We start from the raw sequence: 21,061 nt of genomic DNA, 5'->3' as shown, positions 1-21,061 counted from the left end.
CTGGATTCAGTAGGAACTTATATTACATTTATGGGGGGGGGAATAAATAAAAGAAATCAATACTTTTACTCATCAAGGATGAATTAAATTGATAAAATTCACAGTAAAGACATTTATAATGTTACAAAAGATTATATTTCAGATAAATGCGGTTCTTAAACTTTCTATTCATCAAAGAATCCTGAAATAAACATGTAAATAACTGTTTTCAACACTGATGATAATCATAACTGTGTCTTGATCATCAGATCCTCATATTAGAGTGATTTGTGAAGGATCATGTGACACTGAAGACTGGAGTAATGATGATAAATTCAGGAATAAATTACACTTTACTGTATATTCACATAGAAAACTGATGATTTACATTAGAATATTATTTCACTGTTTTACTGTATATTTGATCATATAAATGCAGCTTTGGTGAGCAGAAGAGACTTCTTTTTAAAACATTAAAAATGTTGAAAGGCAGTGTACATGAAAACACTACTACTACATAATAATAAAAAAATAATAATAATGCAGAGAAAATGAACAGAACAACACCTCATAAAAACAGTTGTGTAGTTTCTTCAGTTTCTTCCAGAGAACAGTAAGTCAGTGCAGTGTCCTGCGCCGCGTTAGCATTAGCGTCTGTGGCCTTTAATACGGCGTAACGTTCTCCTCTTCTTCCTCTTCCTCTTCCTCGGCTACAGTGGGTTTGGCTCTCGGGAAACATGGACATTATGTCGTGCTGATTCTACTGAGTTCGTGTCTAATGGCTGGAAAACAAGAGCAAACGCCGTCAGTTTCCCAGCGATACGCTCCGAGTTTGAAATGAACACACACCAAATGCAGGTAAAAATCAACTGTGGTCATCATGATATATTAAATACAGCGTTTTGCGCAGATTTAGCACAAATTTAAACTTTCGAGACATCATGTTGTATTAAATATAGAATATTGCGCAGATTTAGCACAAATTTAAACTCGCGAGTCATCATGATATATTAAATATAGAATATTACGCAGATTTAGCACAAATTTAAACTCGCGAGATATAATATATTAAATATAGAATATTATGCAGATTTAGCACAAATTTAAACTCGCGAGACATCATGATATATTAAATACAGAATATTACGCAGATTTAGCACAAATTTAAACTCGCGAGTCATCATGATATATTAAATACAGAATATTACGCACATTTAGCACAAATTTAAACTCGCGAGTCATCATGATATATTAAATACAGAATATTACGCACATTTAGCACAAATTTAAACTCGCGAGTCATCATGATATATTAAATACAGAATATTACGCACATTTAGCACAAATTTAAACTCGCGAGACATCATGATATATTAAATACAGAATATTACGCACATTTAGCACAAATTTAAACTCGCGAGTCATCATGATATATTAAATACAGAATATTACGCAGATTTAGCACAAATTTAAACTCGCGAGTCATCATGATATATTAAATATAGAATATTACGCAGATTTAGCACAAATTTAAACTCGCGAGTCCTCATGATATATTAAATATAGAATATTACGCAGATTTAGCACAAATTTAAACTCGCGAGTCATCATGATATATGAAATACAGCGTATTGCGCAGAATCTGCTTATATCTGGCTTACTTGAACAAACGTCACTACGCTACAAATAACGACGCTCTTGTTCAGCTGCATTAAAGCAATAGCGAAGATTAAAAATCATTTGGTTATTCGTTGTTATTTTCCAAAAAATTTTTAAACAATGTTTTGTATTGATTTTTCCACCTAAAATACATTTTTGGAGAAAAGGATGAAAGAGGGAGGATAACAGGATTTCTTTGAATAAGAAATTAATATATATTTGAAATCCAAATTGTACAATATATAAAAAGTTAATGGATACGCCACATAAAACCCAAGAACTCAATCCACGTACCATCAATGATCTCATCCTTCACCTTGTGCAGTTCCCGGACGACCTCCTCTAGGATCTCCTGTCGAAGAGAACACGTGTGTGTGTGTGTGTGTGAGTACGAGCGCAGAAGAGAACACGTGTGTGTGTGTGTGTGTGTGTGTATATCCACCGCTCGATCTGTACCTGTTTCATCCTGTCGAAGTCTAAGGCGTCGGAGTCTCCGATGCTGCCCACGGGACGAACCCTGCGGAGGCAAACGCGTCACATGACCCCAGTGCATACAGTGTGTGTGACGGTAAAGTGTGTGTGTTCCTGCTCTCACCTTGACACCAGCGACGATCGCTCGGCAGAGTTCGCTCGGTCCCACGGCTTCTTCACTCCGTCTGCACACACACACACACACACACACACACAGTAAAGCGTGGCAGATTATTGCTGAAATGAAAAAAGTTGTACATTTTTACATTTATTTTTGTGGAAAACGTAAAAAAATACTATTTAAAATTTTTTATGCAATACATATTTTCAAAAACACGTTTGACTCTAAAACTGCAAGAAACCCAAAGCCATAAAGCTGAAGAAGTGTGTGTCCGCGTGTGAGCCGATCTCTCCGTAAACGAGCGTTCAGTTCGGCTGCAGTTCCAAACGCTTCCACTAGAGGAAACTCTCCATTCATTTCTGACACGAGGAGCACAAGTGAGACTGTTGATCACAGCACCATTAAACCTGTTCACATCACGGCCATGAGTTATGTGTGTGTTCACACAGCAAGAGACGAAACCTTGCGCTTATAGTTATACATCATCCCCATGTGTGGTCAAACCTGTCCGAGAGACGCTGCAGAGAGCAAAGGTTAGTACTATCAGTCGTCTGTGTCCACCTTTGGCTGTTTCCTCGAGTGTAAGTGTGTGTAAGTGCAGATATCAGTCACTGTTAAAGAAGAGATCGGCGGTGTAAATGCGGTTCCTGATGATGTCATGTGTCGTTTACCTGAAGCGTTCTGCCCACGAGAGTTCAGATCGTCCTGAAACACATCAGAATCATTCAAGGCAATAACACACACACACACACACACAGCACAACCCCGCTACTATTCCATCGTTCAACAACACGCAGCAAAAGCCTGCGTTTGAGATTCATATATTTGAGTAATGGTTTACTCACGGTTTGGCTGTCTCCATCTTTCTTCTCATCCGCTGCTTTCCGTCTGTCATGGGAAATAAACATAGTGTGTGTTTATATCTGATGTCTATATACAATACATGAGAATGGGCGGAGCTACTCAGCAGTCATGGTCTATGGTGTGTGTGTGTGTGTGTGTGTGTGTTCACCTGCGTGCCAGCAGCGCGTTCATCTCCTCCATCAGGCCTCCGCTCCCGCCACTGGTCCGGTTGGCTTCGCTCTTGGCTCCGGAAGAGGAGTTCTCCTCGGGCTGAGGACACACACGCTCTCAGCTCAATCACTTCCTTCTTTAGGGATTATATACATGTAGATGTTTCATGCAAAATGTGGGATGTGTTTTTGGAGTTCTGCTTCTATACGCTACACTGGGTAGAAAACCTGGGTTGAGCCTTTTGGGTAAACTTTTTGGGGTTATTTTTTCAGTGTTTGGGTAGTTCTTGTGTTGCCCAGATCCTGGGTTAGTGTTTGGTGTTTGGGTTAGTGTTTGGCTTAGTGTTTGGGTTAGTGTTTGGTGTTTGGGTTAGTGTTTGGGTTAGTGTTTGGTGTTTGGGTTAGTGTTTGGGTTAGTGTTTGGGTTAGTGTTTGGTGTTTGGTTTAGTGTTTGGTGTTTGGGTTAGTGTTTGGGTTAGTGTTTGGGTTAGTGTTTGGGTTAGTGTTTGGTGTTTGGTTTAGTGTTTGGTGTTTGGGTTAGTGTTTGGGTTAGTGTTTGGGTTAGTGTTTGGGTTAGTGTTTGGTGTTTGGGTTAGTGTTTGGTGTTTGGGTTAGTGTTTGGGCGGTTTGACCAAAAATTTATATCACGTTTTTTTTTTTTTTTTTTCAAAATTAAGCCAGTTTTCCAGTTTTTTCAGGTGTTCAAAGCAATTAGTAAAATTGTTATTTCTTAACATTCTAATAACATTCTTATAACCAGGAAATAACGATAAAATACAACGTTTATATAACGGGAAATGATGAAAACGTTATAACCTAAAATTGTCACACGTTACAATCCTGCACATAAATCCTGCTTCATGGCTTTGGTTTTTTTTTTTGCAGATTTAGAGTAAAACGTGTAACAAAACTGAACACATTTTATGTGCAGGATTCTCTGAGCGAGCCCAGAGAAAATAGACCTATTCTCCCAAGAGCAGCGTGAGCGTGTGCGAGCGGAGAGATTCGCGCTTGCACATTATATCTTGGTCTTGGGTCAGACGTAACAACCCAGTGTTTAGGGTTGGGTATCGAGAATCGAGTATCGATTGGAACCGAGACTAACTTTTCGTTTTTCCCGGAATCGCTCAAAAGTTAAAATTTCGATTCCTAGTTTCGATATTCACAGTCCGCCGAGCGGAAGAAGAAACCGCTGAACAACACCAACGAAGAAGCGTCTACCGGAAGTGTTGGCATAACCGCGCGAGTCGAACATGAGTAGTGGCTTCACTTTTCTAAAAATAACGAAATCTCGGCAAAATGCAAAATTTGTGACAAAAGGAGTATTTTTACTCCTTTTATTTTTAGTATTTCCTTCAGAAAGGCCGTTGGTTAGCAAGGTTAGCTAAACTTTTTTGACCCTGCCTCTTAAAAGAATCGGAATCGAGAATCGTTAGGAACCGGAATCTAAACAAGGAATCGGAATCGGAATCAGAATCGTTCAAATTCAAACGATACCCAACCCTACCAGTGTTTGAGTTATTTATTGTGCAAAAACCTTCATATCCTTATTAAAAGAACCATGTTTTAGAGCATTTCTTAATATCAAGAATCTTTTAAAATTCCACAGATGTTAAAGGTTCCTCATGGTCATGGAGCCCTGGATGCTGATAAAGAATCTGAATATGATCATGTTATGTGTTTAGCAGTTGTTGTTGTTGTGAGTTTCCGACTGACCCGATTGACGCGGCGCAGTTTGGCTCCGGCGATCATGGCGGCGAGTCCTGTGGGGCCCTGACCGTCGTCCTGCGCGGCCCCGGGGCCCCCGTACCCACACGCAGGCAAAGGCGGCGGGGGAGGGGGCGGAGCCCCGGTGGAGGGGGGCGGGGGCCCGGGCGGGGGTGGAGGCGGGCAGGGGCCGCCCATAAGCAGTGGAGGGGGTGTGGCAATGGGCGGAGCTACGGACAGCACCGCGTGACCCTGAAACGGGGAACCTGGGGAAATAACACAGGAACGAGTAACGTGAGTTACGTAATCAGATTACTTTTTTCAAGTAACTAGTAAAGTAAAACATTATAAGATGAAACGCAAGTTACTTTTTATTACATTTATTGACCGACAGCTCTCCTGTCCTCATGCTGAGAGAAACTGTGAGTAAGAGCAGAGGCGTTGTGTTTAACATCTTTTTATTCATTGATTTGGACACACACACACAACATACGTATATCTAGTGTAGGCTATACTCAACAGATAGACCTACCGCAGCTCGTATGTAAACAGATCACACACGGCTGGGTTGATGGCTCATTTAGTCACGTAGACAGGTCAGCTTTAGTTACAGCGTTCAGGAGCCGTTAACTATGAACTAAATTAATTTTGTTATTACTGGTAAAGTTACCGGGTATCGGACATTTTCCGGTTCGCAACTCCCAGCATGCACAGTTGCACACGCACACACATCTGTGCAACTGTCACGTCAGCGTTACATTACCTCATCCCATCTCACGGTTTAATACTCGCACATCCAAACGTAGTCAGAAAAGGGCCTCGTTCTATTAATTCTATTCTATTGCTCGGCTTCGGCTATGGCGGCGCTAGGGTCGTAGGGGCGGAGCATAGGGACTGTGCCGTTTCTTGACATACTCACGTTCTGGAGCTATACTGCCCCCATCTGGTGTGGAGTGTGGAGTATGAATTGATTTTTTTGACACTTTTAAAAAGTAACCCATAATGCAATTAGTTATTTCTAAGGGAGTAAGGCAATATTGTAAAGCATTTCATCTCCCCAGCCCTGACAGTGCTAGTGTCCTCGATCGGCACTGTGTTGCTCGTACCTGAGTTGGACGATCGCCTCTCCCGCTCGATATGCGCCTGCATTTCCATTTGCCTGCAGACACAGAAACACACTGAACCTTCCCATCATGCACTGCACACACAGTCACACACTGCGAAACTGTCAGATTTCATGTAGGATTTAAATTATGCTATCAAGAGAAATCATGATGAACCGCATCGTCATATTTACACTATAGGACAAAAGTTTGGATTAATTAAGATTTTTTTTATGTTATTGAAAGAGTCTCTTCTGCTCACCAAAGCTGCATTTATAGGATCAAATAACAGAAATATTGTGAAATATTACTAGAATATAAATCATCTGTTTTCTATGTGAATATACAGTAAAGTGTAATTTATTCCTGAATTTATCATCATTACTCCAGTCTTCAGTGTCACATGACCCTTCAGAAATCACTCTAATATGAGGATCTGATGATCAACACACAGTTATGATTATCATCAGTGTTGAACACAGTCATATTTTTGGGGAAATTGTGATACACTTCATTTTTCAGGATTCTTTGATGAATAGAAAGTTCAAAAGAACAGCATTTATATATCGCATACTCATGTGTTCATTATAATAATAAGAAGCCATTGACTTTAGGGACCCATAATGCATCAGTAGAACGGGTCAGGAACATTCCCGATCGAATAATGAGCCTGACAGCATCAGATATCAGATGAAGATCGATCAGATGACACAGATCTGCTCAATACACAGAGATGTGGAGCGACCCAGATGCATGATGGGACGCTGGAGGAGCTGACACAGCATCATGATAATGCATCCACTGCCTCCTCTGACCAGCAGAGGGCGCCTGTGTGCGTGCGCTTCATCATGTCACATTTATAGAGCCCTATAATGCTGTTTTAAAGGCTGGTTCACACGCATCCAAAGCTCAAACACACTTTAATGTCCTCATAATGTCCACGGCAGCTTCAGCTCTTTCCTCTCAGCGTCTGAAACGCTTCTAACTCCGCCTCTCTGAGAGCTGCTCTGCTCTGATTGGCCAGAAAGCAAACGCTCATTATCATATTATCTCAATCTCAGGGTTTCACCGGATCAATCTCATCGAAGGGGATTTGCTTTGTTCTTCTCGACACGAACACCACGAGCCGAACTCCTCCAGTCTCAGATACACTGCAGTGTTTGAGGGCGGGGCCAAGAGACGCTGTTCAGCCAATCAAGACCGTATTATGCTAATGAGACTGAATTACTCGTTTTAGTTCAGAATCACTTCTTTCTTTTAGGAGACAAAAACTCTGTTTATCTTTGATCTGTGAAACTTTTATTACACACTATATGAAAACTAATATCCGTAAAGCTGTAATATATCGGAGTGCGTGTGAATATGGTGCATGATTTCATCCTACCGTCTCTGCACCTCGAGCTCTTCTGTGTTCGGCCCGTTCTGGAGCTGCCGCTGAACAGCTGGACCTGAAAGAGACACTCGCGCGTCAGAAACACAGCGGAGTCAGTGAAGCGTTCGAGCGTAAACAGGAACAGATCTCTGAAAAATAAACTTAATTCAAGGGGGAAACAAGTGGATCCGTCAGGAGAGTGTTTATCTCAGTTCAGATCGATGATGATGATGGAGATGAAGAGGACAGATGAAGCTCATCAGCGCTCACACCTATAAACACACCACAGCTACACACACATGATGCCTTCACCGTGCTCACACACACCCACAGAAAACACGACAGCCCACGCTTAATGAGGGACAATGAGGACAGAACTAAACATTCAGCGAGGTTACACTTTAGATCTGGGGTATTATTCTAATATATTTTGTATTTCGGCTTCCAAAGATTATAAAAAGAAGATATTTGAGATAAAACCGTTAAAAAACAACAGCTTAACGTCCTTTAGCCTACTTCACAGCACTGCGGAGCGCTGTCAGTTCTTCCTAAAACCCAAACGTACCGTCAGAATCAGCACGATCTTCTTCTACTGTTGCAAGATCAAAAAATGGCTATTAAAAACACAAAAACCTGCGCAAGAGACGCTGTTCACAAGGCGGTGCGCGCTCCGAAACGGACTGCAACGAGACAAGAAAAGTAGCCTATACTTTGGGCTTCGTGCGACCTCCTTAACTATCAAATATACATAAAAATGTCAAAATGACCAGCTCTGAGATTCACTTCAACACAGTTTATTCACTTTTAAACACAATTATGTCTTAAATGGACGTAAATAATAGGGAGAAAATGATGGTGCATCAGTCCCATTAGATCCTATGCACTCGGTCTTAAAGGGGCAGCACTATATATATCTAATAGCCTAAACCTGCTGACGATTCAGCCATTAATGCAAATCAAACAACAAAAGGCAGAGAAAATCACTCACAGCTTTTGAATGAGTAACTTCAGATTTAATAAGCATTCATCTATCTATGATAAACTATACAGTGCTATTTTATATTTGATTACTAAATTAGGTTTCTTTTCAGTCAGAAACAATTACCTGAAACCTTCCTGAAATTAAAGCACTTTGTATATAATTTGTATCTTTGATTACTTCTACTCTTGTGTTTGTACTTTGTGTTTTTTTTTTCTTATGTGTCCTTTTTGTATATAAAACAAAAAAAAAGCCTGCACATTGCTGCATAACAAAAATATATTTTTCTTCGTTTTGCTTTTTCTATTTTACATTTCAAAATATAGAGTTTAATTATGTTCTTAATTCTTAAAAAAAATAATTAAAAAAAAACACCAAAAAGAACCGATAAGAATACAGTTAAAGTATCGGATCGATAAGCGGTATCGGTAAGAGTAGTAATACCGATAAAACATTAACGATACCCATCCCTAGTGACGAGTGTGGGTCATCGGGAATATAACCCTCGCTGCAGTCAGACACATGGCAGATCCTCCATCAACATGATAAATATTGTAACACGTCTATAACACAACGATTCCTCAAGCTCGTGTTTCAAGAAAACACTGCAACCCGACACACACACACACACAACCTGATGAAACTTACCACTTAAAAAAATTAATGGAAACATAGTTGATATAAAAAACAGGATGACTAGTAATTTCCTACCACTTTTCTGACAAAACAGAGATTGTAATTATTGGCCCTAAAACCTTGAAAAAAGTAAAACTGCATTCTTCCATCTTAAAAATATCTCTAAATTACGCCATATGCTCTCATTGACGAATGCGGGACAGTTAGTTGATGCGTTCATGAGCTCAAGGCTAGATTACTGTAATGCTCTACTGGGTGGTTGTCCTGCACACTTAATAAACAAACTCCAGCTCGTCCAAAACGCAGCCACTCCAGTTCTTACCAGAACCAGGAAGTATGACCATATTAGCCCGCTTCTGTCAACACTGCATTAAACATCGGATACATTATAAAATATTGCTGATTACTTAAAGCACTGAATGGTTTATCTCCAGTACTTGAGCGAGCTCTTAACGCATTATAGTCCTTCACGTCTATTGCGATCTCAAACTCCGGCCGGTTTATAATACCGAGAATATCAAACTCGACTGCAGGCGGGAGATCCTTTTCCTATTCTCTCAGGAACATGAGGTCTATAGAGCAGTATACAGGTGACAACCACACAGAACACCCTAGCAACCACACAGAACACCCTAGCAACCACATTAAACACCCTAGCAACCACACAGAACACCCAAGCAACCACATTAGACACCCTAGCAACCACACTGAACACCCTAGCAACCACACAGAACACCCTAGCAACCACACAGAACACCCTAGCAACCACATTAAACACCCTAGCAACCACACAGAACACCCAAGCAACCACATTAAACACCCTAGCAACCACACTGAACACCCTAGCAACCACACAGAACACCCAAGCAACCACATTAAACACCCTAGCAACCACACAGAACACCCTAGCAACCACATTAAACACCCTAGCAACCACACAGAACACCCAAGCAACCACATTAAACACCCTAGCAACCACACAGAACACCCTAGCAACCACACAGAACACCCAAGCAACCACACAGAACACCCAAGCAACCACACAGAACACCCTAGCAACCACACAGAACACCCTAGCAACCACACAGAACACCCTAGCAACCACACAGAACACCCAACCAACCACATTAAACACCCTAGCAACCACATTAAACACCCTAGCAACCACACAGAACACCCAACCAACCACATTAAACACCCTAGCAACCACACAGAACATCATAGCAAATAAGTTGACAAATATAAACCCAGAAACAACCTCGATGAAGTTTACAGCAGAAACAAAGCAAGCGTAGAGAGCTCACACACACACACACACACTGTACGTACAGGACATGTTGAAGAGGACGAAGCGGCCGTTGTACACACACACACAGAAGCAGTGGCAGATCCAGTGTGTGATCATCACCGTCCTGCGCTCGACTCTAACCTGCTCCGACAGTGTCCGGTGACTAACACACGTAACACACACCTAGCAGACCCCGCGGATCCTGTTACTGTGTGTGTGTGTGTGTGTGTGTGTGTGTGTGTGTGTGTGTGTACCTCCGTCTGCGCTGCTCAGCACGTTGAGGGCGAACAGCATGGCGTTGGAGAAGGTGTTAGCCTCCTCTTTACTGGCGAAGTTCAGGCCGTACACCTGCCGCGCGTCCCGCCACTGGTGGAAAGTGGGCGTGGCCTGGTTATACTTCAGACCCTTCACTATGGAGTAGTTGATGACCACCTGTCACAGGTCAGAGGTCACAGGTCAAAGGTCAGGGGTAGGGCTGCTATTGTTCAATTCTTATCGATTCCAGTAAGGAAAAAAAAACCACTTGGATCTCATTCGCATTAGTGTTCTGCACCTGAACAACTCGCCCAACTAATACACACTTCCACACACTCAGTCATTAAAAAAGAACAAATGAAACATTAGCAATCTCATTAAAGCTACAATACCTAAGATTTTCTGCCGCTAGAGGGCGCTACATTCAAAACAACAACAGCGGCTTTGCTTGATGACGCCGTGGAGGAACGCGGAATGATGGGAACTGTTGTTTTCAACTCAGTCAGACGGGAATCGAAAATTAGTTGTCATGGATGAGGTAAAGTTCGATTTCTATAACTGTTGCGTTTAATGACATGCTTGTTTTTCATTAAACTGAAATAACCGCAAGAAAAGTAAGGTTTGAAAGTAAATTAGTTATTATCACAGATGTCAGGGGAGAGCCGGGAAACACTTTTCAGGTAAACGTCGTTTTCTAAGATACAGCCAACAGTTCACATTCCCAGAAGTATTCGCGGTGAACATGACCTTACGATTTTCACATCATATGCATAGACAACAAGACATTCGAACAATAATACTAATTGTTTTGCATGGTTTACTGACATGCAATTTGAATACAGAACACGGTGTAACTCACCTGTCAAGTAATGGCTCTTTCAGACTGCACGATTTTCAAAGTAGTCAGGTCGCTGCTCTTTTCACACTGCATGACTATCTTGGCCAGCATTCAGTCGCTGCTGTGTTCACACTGGACGATGGATCGGCGACAGAAGGTTTCACACTGCATGACTTTAGAAAAATCGCCGACAGACTCTGTCTAGCACGCTGCAAACTACATTTCACAACAAACACGCGTGAGATATGAAAAGGAAACAACGCGCGACACCACACGTGCAAGACCGGAGTTCTCACGTGAGACTTTTTTTTCGACCCGGTTGTGGTACAGCTGGTGAAACAGACACGAGTGCTCCTGCCAAATTTCTACTAATTTTTCTTCCATTTATTGTGTCCAAATAGACCGAGAAGAAGCTTTTTTTGTTGAAACAATGCCATATCATGTTGGTATGTGATCTATAACTCCTCCCCGAACTCCCTGCTGCTCTGTATCTTGCTCTCTCACTGGCTGCCGGTGATCGCCGATGTAGTTTTCAGTCAAAACACTTTTCACACAGCAGGATTTTGAATCGCCGACAGGTCCAGATATTTAGCATGCCAAATATCTCACGGGCGTCGGCGACTCGTCGGTGATTCTCTCAGTTCACGTCTTTGTTCATTCACACTGCGTGATTGTCACTCGCGTGAACGAGCGCCGATTTGCCTGTGATTTCGGGCATTTGTCGGCGATTTCTCAAAACCTGTCGGCGAGCCAAAATCGTGGCTAAAATCATGCAGTCTGAACTCGGCATAAAACACATGCAAGATCGGCGTCTCTTTCTAGTTCGAGTTTTTCACCAAGTTCTCTCCATTTAGGAAATGCCTCACCGATGTTGAGCTGGTTTTACTTCTCTTGTCCCAAATTCTTCTTGGGTCGTTTGGTTGACCCGTTCGTTGACGTTTGCGTTTACGAGACTTGTCTTTGTCGACAGAACCAGGTGCAATCGCTAAAGAGTAATTGTGCTCCATTCCATAACAAACGCGCGAAACAAGCTGACGTTTGACACACAACTACAACTTACGCATTTGTCCAGGACTACACGCAGTACGAGCGGAAACTGAGGTCACGCGGATATGACGCGATTGACTGGCGACTCCCAGCTCCGTTTCCTTGGTTAAAATCTCAATTTTCTCGCCATTTAAACATTGTTTAAAAACATTTGTAATATTGTGAGTTATCATCTTAACTAAATATATAACACTGGCCTTGTGATTATGGGATATTTTAATGCAAAAATCTTAGGTATTCCACCTTTAAATAGACACAACTGAACACAGATACGACAGAAATTAACATGTTTGAGATGTTCAGGTTCAAAATCTGTATCAAATGTAAAATACCACTGCAGTTTATCAATAAAATATACATTACAGATATAGTTACAGAAGTGAAGAGCGAGTGTGTGTTCTCAGTCTCCTGGTGTGTGATGAGTGTTATTATAGAGATGGAGGAATATGAGCGCTGTCACTTTAAGAGCAGCAGGTCATGTACACACACACACGAGGACAGAGACCAGCGCGAGTGCATCAGTGTGTGTGTGTGTGTGTGTGTGTGTGTGAGCGCACCTGCTGGTCCTGCAGTTTGACGCCCACCACACGGAAGGTGTTGTTGGTGGTGTTGTGGTAGATGTTGATGCGGCTGAAGCCCTGCTGACCCGGTTTGATCGGCACCCATTTTTTGCTGGTGTCGTCGTAGACCATGACGGAGGCGCGGGCCTGACAGATGCTCTGCTCGCTGTAACACACACACACACACACACACACACAGGGTCAGTCAATGATGCTCAATGAATGTCCTCATAGACATCAACCGGCCGCTCGAAACACAGCTCAGAAAACACAACCAGTCAACAAACCCTTCACATCTGACTGATCTGTGTTAGAGCAGATATATCTACTGTGTATAGAATTACAAAAAAACTTTTTTTGTTGTATTTTTTATCTCAGCATCTGCAAATCAGGTAAACAAAAACTGAAACCCAGTAACTGTGTTCTGGTGAGCCGTTCTCTGAGAGCATGTCATTAAATAAGCCGTTCAGATTTCGCTCCTTCTGCTGTATGAAGAGGATCTTATTATAATATTCCTGTGCCTTAATCTACACGTTCACACACAACATGATGATGAGATGACCAGTGGGAACTCCACAACAACTACACAAACGTCTCCGCTAACATTGAGAAACGTGAGTCTCTCCGTAAGGAGAGCAAACACTGATCAAACACAAGTTAATCACTAATGATCTTTACAATGGAAGTGAATCAATCTAAACTAACTTTATCTGGACTTTATAAACTGTCTGTGACTGTAATCACTGTAACGCTGCAGTGAACATCACTCTCGGCTGGCCTCGGTCTGTCAGTGTGTGGAGGGTTCTGTGGTTGCCATGGCGCCCTGGCTGGTGAGACTATGGGATGCTGAGAAGCCACACGTCTCCACGGTAACAGAAGCCTTGGGGATGCAGTCTGAGCTCTTTCATTCATAAGAGTGAGCCAGACATTACGGCACGAAAACACTATTATTCCCGCGCATCTACTGTATTCATAACCGCATTATGGATCCGCATCGACCCGAGCTGCACATCTACTGCTCTCTATCATATTAAACCCGTCATATTCTGCACATCTACAGCTCTCTATCATATTAAACCCGTCATATTCTGCACATCTCATCATGAACCTCATGCATCGGCTAAACTGACTTTCGGTAACTTTAACACAAGTTAGCGGTTAGCGTTTCACGCTTGATCGATTCAAACAGTAAGCAAATATAGCGAACGTCATGTACACTTGAAATCTTTTTTACTTAGAAATCGACAAATAATTACAAAAAACACCAACAATTAAAGCTTTGAATGAAATACGCTTTTTTACAACTATAAAGAAGGAAATGGTAAAACATCTCAGAAAAACAACAACAAATCGATCTGGAATGTTCCATTGCAAAATTAAAATTTTAGGGAAAAAAAATCAGGTTTTATCGCCCGTTAAATACAACATCACGATAACCGTCATATTGACAAAAAGTTCAGTAAATCCTTCGTATATAATGCATTATTGATGTGTATTAATGCATTCATTTTATGCACCTTGTATGATGTCATGAATAACTGTACCCAGAGTTATGATGCATTATTACACCTTTAGAACGTATAAAAAACACAACGGAATAGTAAATATTGTAATGCATTTTACCGCTGGTTACTTATTTACAGTATAATGCGTTATGATGACAGGTGCACTGTAACATAAGAAATTTGCATTAAAATACTATTTCAGTCTTTAGTGTTTAATTCAGTGTTGCCGTTCATTAGTGAATCGGTGACACTTTACAACAAGGTTCATTAGTTACAGGAGCAGTGACTGAGCAATGCTTCCACAGCATTTAATAATCGGAGTTTATATTAATTTCAACATTTATTAATGCATTATCAAAATTCTGTGTGAAAATCTTTTTTCTCTGTGCCAAACACTCAATATCTGGACAAATCTGATTACACACACATACACACACACACACACACACACACAGACACTCTCTCTCTCTCTCACACACACACAGTCACTCTCTCTCACACACACACACACAAATTCGCTGTCACACAGACACATATTCACTCTCTCACACTCACACTCTCTCTCACATACACACACACACACACACACACACACACACACTGGCTTCCATGGTAACGGCGCAGGCTGTGAGAGCAGGACAATGGAGACCGTGGCGGCGGTGTGGCGGCTCGTACGGACGCTCGTACCTCTTGCTCTCGCTGAGCTGAACGGCGGGATCACAGAAGATCTGCGGGAAGAAGAAGCGCTGGGACTGCAGGTTAGCGTCCATGATCATAGCCGAGCAACAGCTCTCTCTCCCCTCCCCCTCTTCCTCTTCTCCTTCACCTCCTCCCTCCGTCAGTGCCCTGGGAGCCGTGGAGGAGCGTGGTCAGGAGAGGAGGAGTGTGTGGCGAGTGTAAACCCCTCGGCGAGCACAAGGGTGTGGTGATGCTCTCCTTTGTCCGGCACTCACTGAGATGATGATGATGATGATGATGCTGATGTTGGCACCTTCACTCTGCCTCCCTGACGAGCCATTGGCTGAGTGGATTACGAGGCTCCTCCCCCTTCTCTCCAGTGAATACCCTCACATCATCCCCCCTCCGCTCTCACTGATGCTCTCTCGCTCGCTCTCTCTCACTCACTCTCTCTCTCACAGATGCTCTCTCGAATAGGAAACTCCTCGCTCTCTCACTGATACTCTCTCACTCGCTCTCTCACACACTCTTAAAATGAAAAGGCTACAAACCGAATTAGGGTTGAATTAAACAGGAAAATTAAGTTTGATCTAAATGGTCTGAAGCACTAACTAGTTTTCAATTAAACATCCACACACAGCATCTAACAGGATGAGAGAGAGAGAGAGAGAGAGAGAGAGAGAGAGAGAGAGAGAGAGAGAGAGAGAGAGAGAGAGAGAGAGAGAGAGAGGGACAGAGGGAGAGAGAGAGAGAGAAATGACACACTGACACAATTACGGTAATGGATGAATCAATTAGCATAAAAAAGCTGAATGAATAGAAATGATACAAAACAAATTGATCATAGACTGACATAGCGAAATACAAATAAATACCCAGACAGATGGATGGAAGGAAGGAAGGAAGGAAGGATGAATGGATGGAAGGATGGATGGACGGATGGATGGATGGATGGATGAATGGATGGATGAATGGATGGATAGATGGATGGAAGGATGGATGGACGGATGGATGGATGGATGGATGATTAGATGGATGGAAGGATGGATGGATGGATGGATGGATGGATGGAAGGAAGGATGGATGATTAGATGGATGGATGATTAGATGGATGGATGGATGGATGGAAGGATGGATGATTAGATGGATGGAAGGATGGATGGATGGATGGATGGATGGATGGATGGAAGGATGGATGGACGGATGGATGGATGGATGGATGAATGGATAGATGGAAGGATGGATGATTAGATGGATGGAAGGATGGAAGGAAGGATGAATGGATGGATAGATGGATGGAAGGATGGATGGACGGATGGATGGATGGATGGATGAATGGATAGATGGAAGGATGGATGATTAGATGGATGGAAGGATGGATGGATGGATGGATGGAAGGAAGGATGGATGATTAGATGGATGGATGATTAGATGGATGGATGGATGGATGGAAGGAAGGATGGATGATTAGATGGATGGAAGGATGGATGGATGGATGGAAGGATGGATGGATGGATGGATGAATGGATGGAAGGATGGATGGATAGATGGATGGAAGGATGGATGGACGGATGGATGGATGGATGGATGGATGGAAGGAAGGATGGATGATTAGATGGATGGATGATTAGATGGATGGATGGATGGAAGGAAGGATGGATGGATGATTAGATGGAAGGAAGGATGGATGGATGGATGATTAGATGGATGGATAGATAGATGTTAAAGAGAGTTTGGCAAATCGCATTAGAACTGGGATATTTAACCCCGAACTCAAAATAGAGAAGAAATTATAATAATAATGAGATTATGAGTTTTATTTCTCACGTTTTTGAGATATAAACTAAGAATTGAGTGACAGAAGAATCAGAACTGTGAGATAAAAAGATAATTTCACAAAGAAACAGCAAGTAACATTGAATTAAACGTGAAACTTGGAAGTGGAAAAACTGAAAAAGTATTTTTTTGTCAAATGTACTTTAGGGAATCTTAGTGTGTGTGTGTGTGTGTGTGTGTGTGTGTGTGTGTGAGTGTGAGTGTGTGTGTGTGTGTGTGTGTGTGTGTGTGTGTGTGTGTGTGTGTGAGTGTGTGAGTGTGTGAGTGTGTGTGTGAGGGGCGGCTTAGCTTCGCATGATCCAATGAATAAAGTGCTGATAATCTGCCCTCGTTACACTGAGGCTTTTACAGCAGATCAGATCTGAGTGTGTGTGTGTGTGTGTGTGAAGCAGATCTGAGTGTCTTCAGCTGCAGCCAGGTGTGTGTGTGTGTGTGTGTGTGTGTGTGTGTGCTGTAGTCATGAATGATTCCTGTAGAGGAGAGTGAGCATCTGTCAATCACACACACCGTTTTCACCCACCGAGCCAGACATCACTGACACACCAGGAGATTCACAGCAGAAACCCTTGAGAAAACACACACACACACACACACATACACACTCAAACACAGACTCCCTGAGAAACTGCCAACGTTCTGAGTGTGTGTGAGTGTGTGTGTGTGTGCTTGTCGCCGGATCTTACCTGCAGTGATCCGCATGCATGACCTCGCTCCTCAGACCGCCAGCGTATGAGCCGTGACGAGAGCGCGACAGGAGCGCTAAAGGTCACGTGACGCGGCTCATCCGCTGCTAACGGGATTGAGCGCGCGAGTGACAGGAACGACTGACTTCTGCTTCACACTGAGATCAGAGTGTGTTCTGTGGTGCAAACCAGGGAAACTACAACTAAATCCATAAAAAGTGCAAAAAAACTTTTACTTTTGCAAACTTGTGGCATCCCGTCGCCAACGTGAATCGCACTTTACACATTTATTTGATAATTATTGACAATCAGAGCCGAGAGAATCTTTCTGCTGTGGTTTGGTCCCGATCGGGCGAAACGGTTTAGGAGTTATTAACGATTTCGTACTCCTGATCGCTGTAGCGCCACCATCAGGCTGACTGGGGTCGAGGTTTGCCCACTCTGACACGCCCAGAAAACAAGACAAAAGCGCAACACGAAATACAAATCGACAAAAAAATAAAATACTTTTTTAATTCTCCTTTTGTGGTCCATAAAAGAAAGAATGTCGTACGGAAATAGAACGACACCAGAATGAGTAAATGATGACTTCATCTTCACTAAGGGTGAGCTGTGCCTTTAAGAGCCGCAGGAGCTCAACACATTTTTTAAACAAAAATTTTGGAGAACGGTGTGATCATGACAATCTGCACCATCTGAGCCTGATAACGATATGGGTATGTCTGGCTAAAAATCAAAAGAGAAGATAACTCACTTTATTTTGCTCAAAGAAAATTAAGCCTATTAAGATCATAAACATTTTTCATTACAATTAACCACCTTGAAAGTTTTCACGGGATTCACGGCATGTCAATGACCCCGATGTTTCTTTCCAAAATTACACTCTAGTATCATGTCTCATAACACACACACACACCCACACACACACACACACACACACACATACTCTCTCTCTCATTTACACACACACAAACTAATTAAAGACTAAAGACTTTTAGAGACAGGCCCAAGACTGGTGTCTGATTACCTGACAGATGCTATAGAGTCTGCGCAGAAGCAGAGCAGACTTAATTGCAGATTAATGTACGTTATAATGCATTATATATTTTCTTAAATACTTGTAACCAAAGTTAAAATTGGTTACCACGCGTTGCATTATACTCGTTAAAGCTGTGTTCAGTTCACATTAGCGCTTATCAATCATCGTTAACAATGAACACATGCACTGCTGCGCGCGTGCCCTCGTTACCATGACAACAGCTGCTCTGACCACGCCCTCCGTGACACGTCACAGCGCTGCTGAGGCGAGCGTTGATGATGATAATGATGATGTCTCCATTTTATATCGTTTCTGTCGCTGTATTTTCAAACAATTATAAGTATATGTGTATATAAACGCGTCCCTCCCTTAGCAGACTATCACATCTAAGTCATTAAGAGTCATAAGTGCACTACATTGATGATGGCAGCATGAGAATGTGTGGCCTCGCGTGAACACGCCGGCTGATGTTTCCAAACCTCATCTATTCCCAATCATTTTAACCAATAACTCAAATATGTCGACATAACAGGACATGTAAAACACTAAATTCAGCCCAAAAAAGATCTCGTCACATAATCTGCTGCATTCGCCGTTAATAATAACGGATGATAACGGACGCGGCGCGTGAGAGCGCGCGCTTACCTCATATTTTCTTCTTTTTCTTCGTTATTTATAAACGTTGAATAATGTCACCGCAGTCTCTCGATCCCCCGTGTGTGATTAATGATCCAACACTGCAGAGAAAAAGCGAACATCCACGGAATAAGCTGAGTAAAAAAAAAAAAAAGAAATAAAAAAACGCCGATGCTACGAAAGCCAGTCACGGATGCGGAGGAAAAAATGCGACAGATGCAAATGTGGCCGGTTCTGTGTAGATTCCGAGTCGTTTTCTGGTGTTTTTGTGTTTTTCTCGCCGTGTTGAGGCCGTGTTCTCCTCACGTCCATCTCACGGTCTCCGGTCTCCGGTAACCGCTCACTGACTCACCGGTCCGGTGCTGCCCACGGGCGCCTCAGACACACACTACTGGAACATCTGGCGGGAAGACAAGGGTTCAAACCCACAATCCGCGCGAAACATCATCATCATCATCAACAACAGACACAGAAGAGTCACACCAGCGGGGCTGATATCCTTATAATAAACCACTAAACTATAACTAACCCAACCCTTACACTCCACACTGACGACCAAAAACGTCACTGTGTGGATTTAAATGGGCAAATTCTATTTTTGGATCATTATTGTAGAGATTATCATGTTTCTATCATGTTCTTCTAACCCTAATTGATGGAGTGTGTCGCTTTTAATTTCTTGAACAACTAGGAAGACACATCATGTTCATATTCCAGGATAATGTCAAGATTCATCAGGCTCAAACTGAGAGAGAATGGTTGGGAAGAATCATTTTTACACAAGAATTGATGGCAATGCATTTTTGATGTTATTGTGTATATAAATTATTATTAGTGGTGCTTGCTGAAAGCAAGGCAACACTATTACTATTGTGTTTTTTGAGTCGGCCCAAAAGTTTGGCACGCTACTCCTCCCGCAGTTTTTGTCACACACCCATGAATGAGGTCTCAAAACGTGCGGAATATTCGGGAATGGTGTGCTATGACTTTTCTAAGCGATCGGGGGTACGATGTTCGCCCGAAGGGCGAACAAATTTCCCAAAAATCCCATAGACTTAACATTGCGACAAACTTTAGCGATTCATAGCTCCGAGCGAGGATTTCACAGAAGCCTGCGATTCACCACATTTGAAGAGGCTGACAGGCTCTGTAAGAACATACCTCACAATGGGGTAAAAGTTGCACCCCTGGGGGGCAGGAGCTGCCCAAATTTTCCCCATTGACCCCCATGTTATTTATTATTCTTCTTCTTCTTCTTATTATTCTGGCCACTTTTTGGTTCGCTACTCCTCCCGCAGATTTTGTCACAGACCCATGGGTGAGGTGTCAAATCGACCGGCTTATTTAGGAGAGGTGTGCTATGACTTTTCTAAGCAATCGGGGGTACGATGGTCGCCTCAGGGGCGAAAAACGGCCAAAAAAAATCCCATAGACTTAACATTACGACAAACTTTGACGAGTCATAGCTCTGAGATCGGATTTCGCAGAAACCTGTGATTTACCACATTTGAAGAGGGTGACAGGCTCTGTAAGAAAATACCTCACAATGGGGTAAAAGTTGCACCCCTTGGGGGCAGGAGCTCCCCAAATTTTTCCCATTGAAAATTTTCTAGTATAGCATTTTACTATTCCAGGAAAAAGTTTGGAGCACTCCTA

At 42.5% G+C, this 21,061-nt stretch overlaps 1 protein-coding gene across 3 annotated transcripts; it reads right to left on the bottom strand.

Annotated features, from left to right (window-relative positions):
- Positions 1-458: 458 nt before the first annotated feature.
- Positions 459-19,928, bottom strand: evlb (Enah/Vasp-like b). 3 transcript variants are annotated; one of them, XM_039690272.2, is made up of 13 exons: positions 19,415-19,928; positions 13,026-13,194; positions 10,583-10,760; positions 7,438-7,501; positions 6,057-6,109; positions 4,960-5,216; positions 3,243-3,343; positions 3,076-3,118; positions 2,902-2,935; positions 2,234-2,294; positions 2,095-2,155; positions 1,933-1,990; positions 459-761 (listed from the first exon to the last, which is right to left on the bottom strand). In XM_039690272.2, exons 1-13 carry the CDS (start codon positions 19,417-19,419, stop codon positions 724-726), a joined length of 1,122 nt encoding a protein of 373 aa, XP_039546206.1. In that variant the 5' UTR covers positions 19,420-19,928; the 3' UTR covers positions 459-723. The 3 variants fall into 3 exon arrangements, with proteins under 3 accessions (XP_039546206.1, XP_088975124.1, XP_039546202.1); XM_089118998.1 differs by lacking the exon at positions 19,415-19,928 and adding an exon at positions 18,758-18,881; XM_039690268.2 differs by lacking the exon at positions 19,415-19,928 and adding an exon at positions 15,221-15,407.
- Between the last annotated feature and the right edge of the window lie 1,133 nt (positions 19,929-21,061).

This window comes from Pimephales promelas, chromosome 13 (assembly GCF_988280905.1).
Source record: "Pimephales promelas chromosome 13, fPimPro1.hap1.1, whole genome shotgun sequence".
Taxonomy (NCBI): Eukaryota; Metazoa; Chordata; class Actinopteri; order Cypriniformes; family Leuciscidae; genus Pimephales; species Pimephales promelas.
Note: the sequence above shows the minus strand (reverse complement) of the source record. Positions and strands in the feature narration are given on the sequence as shown.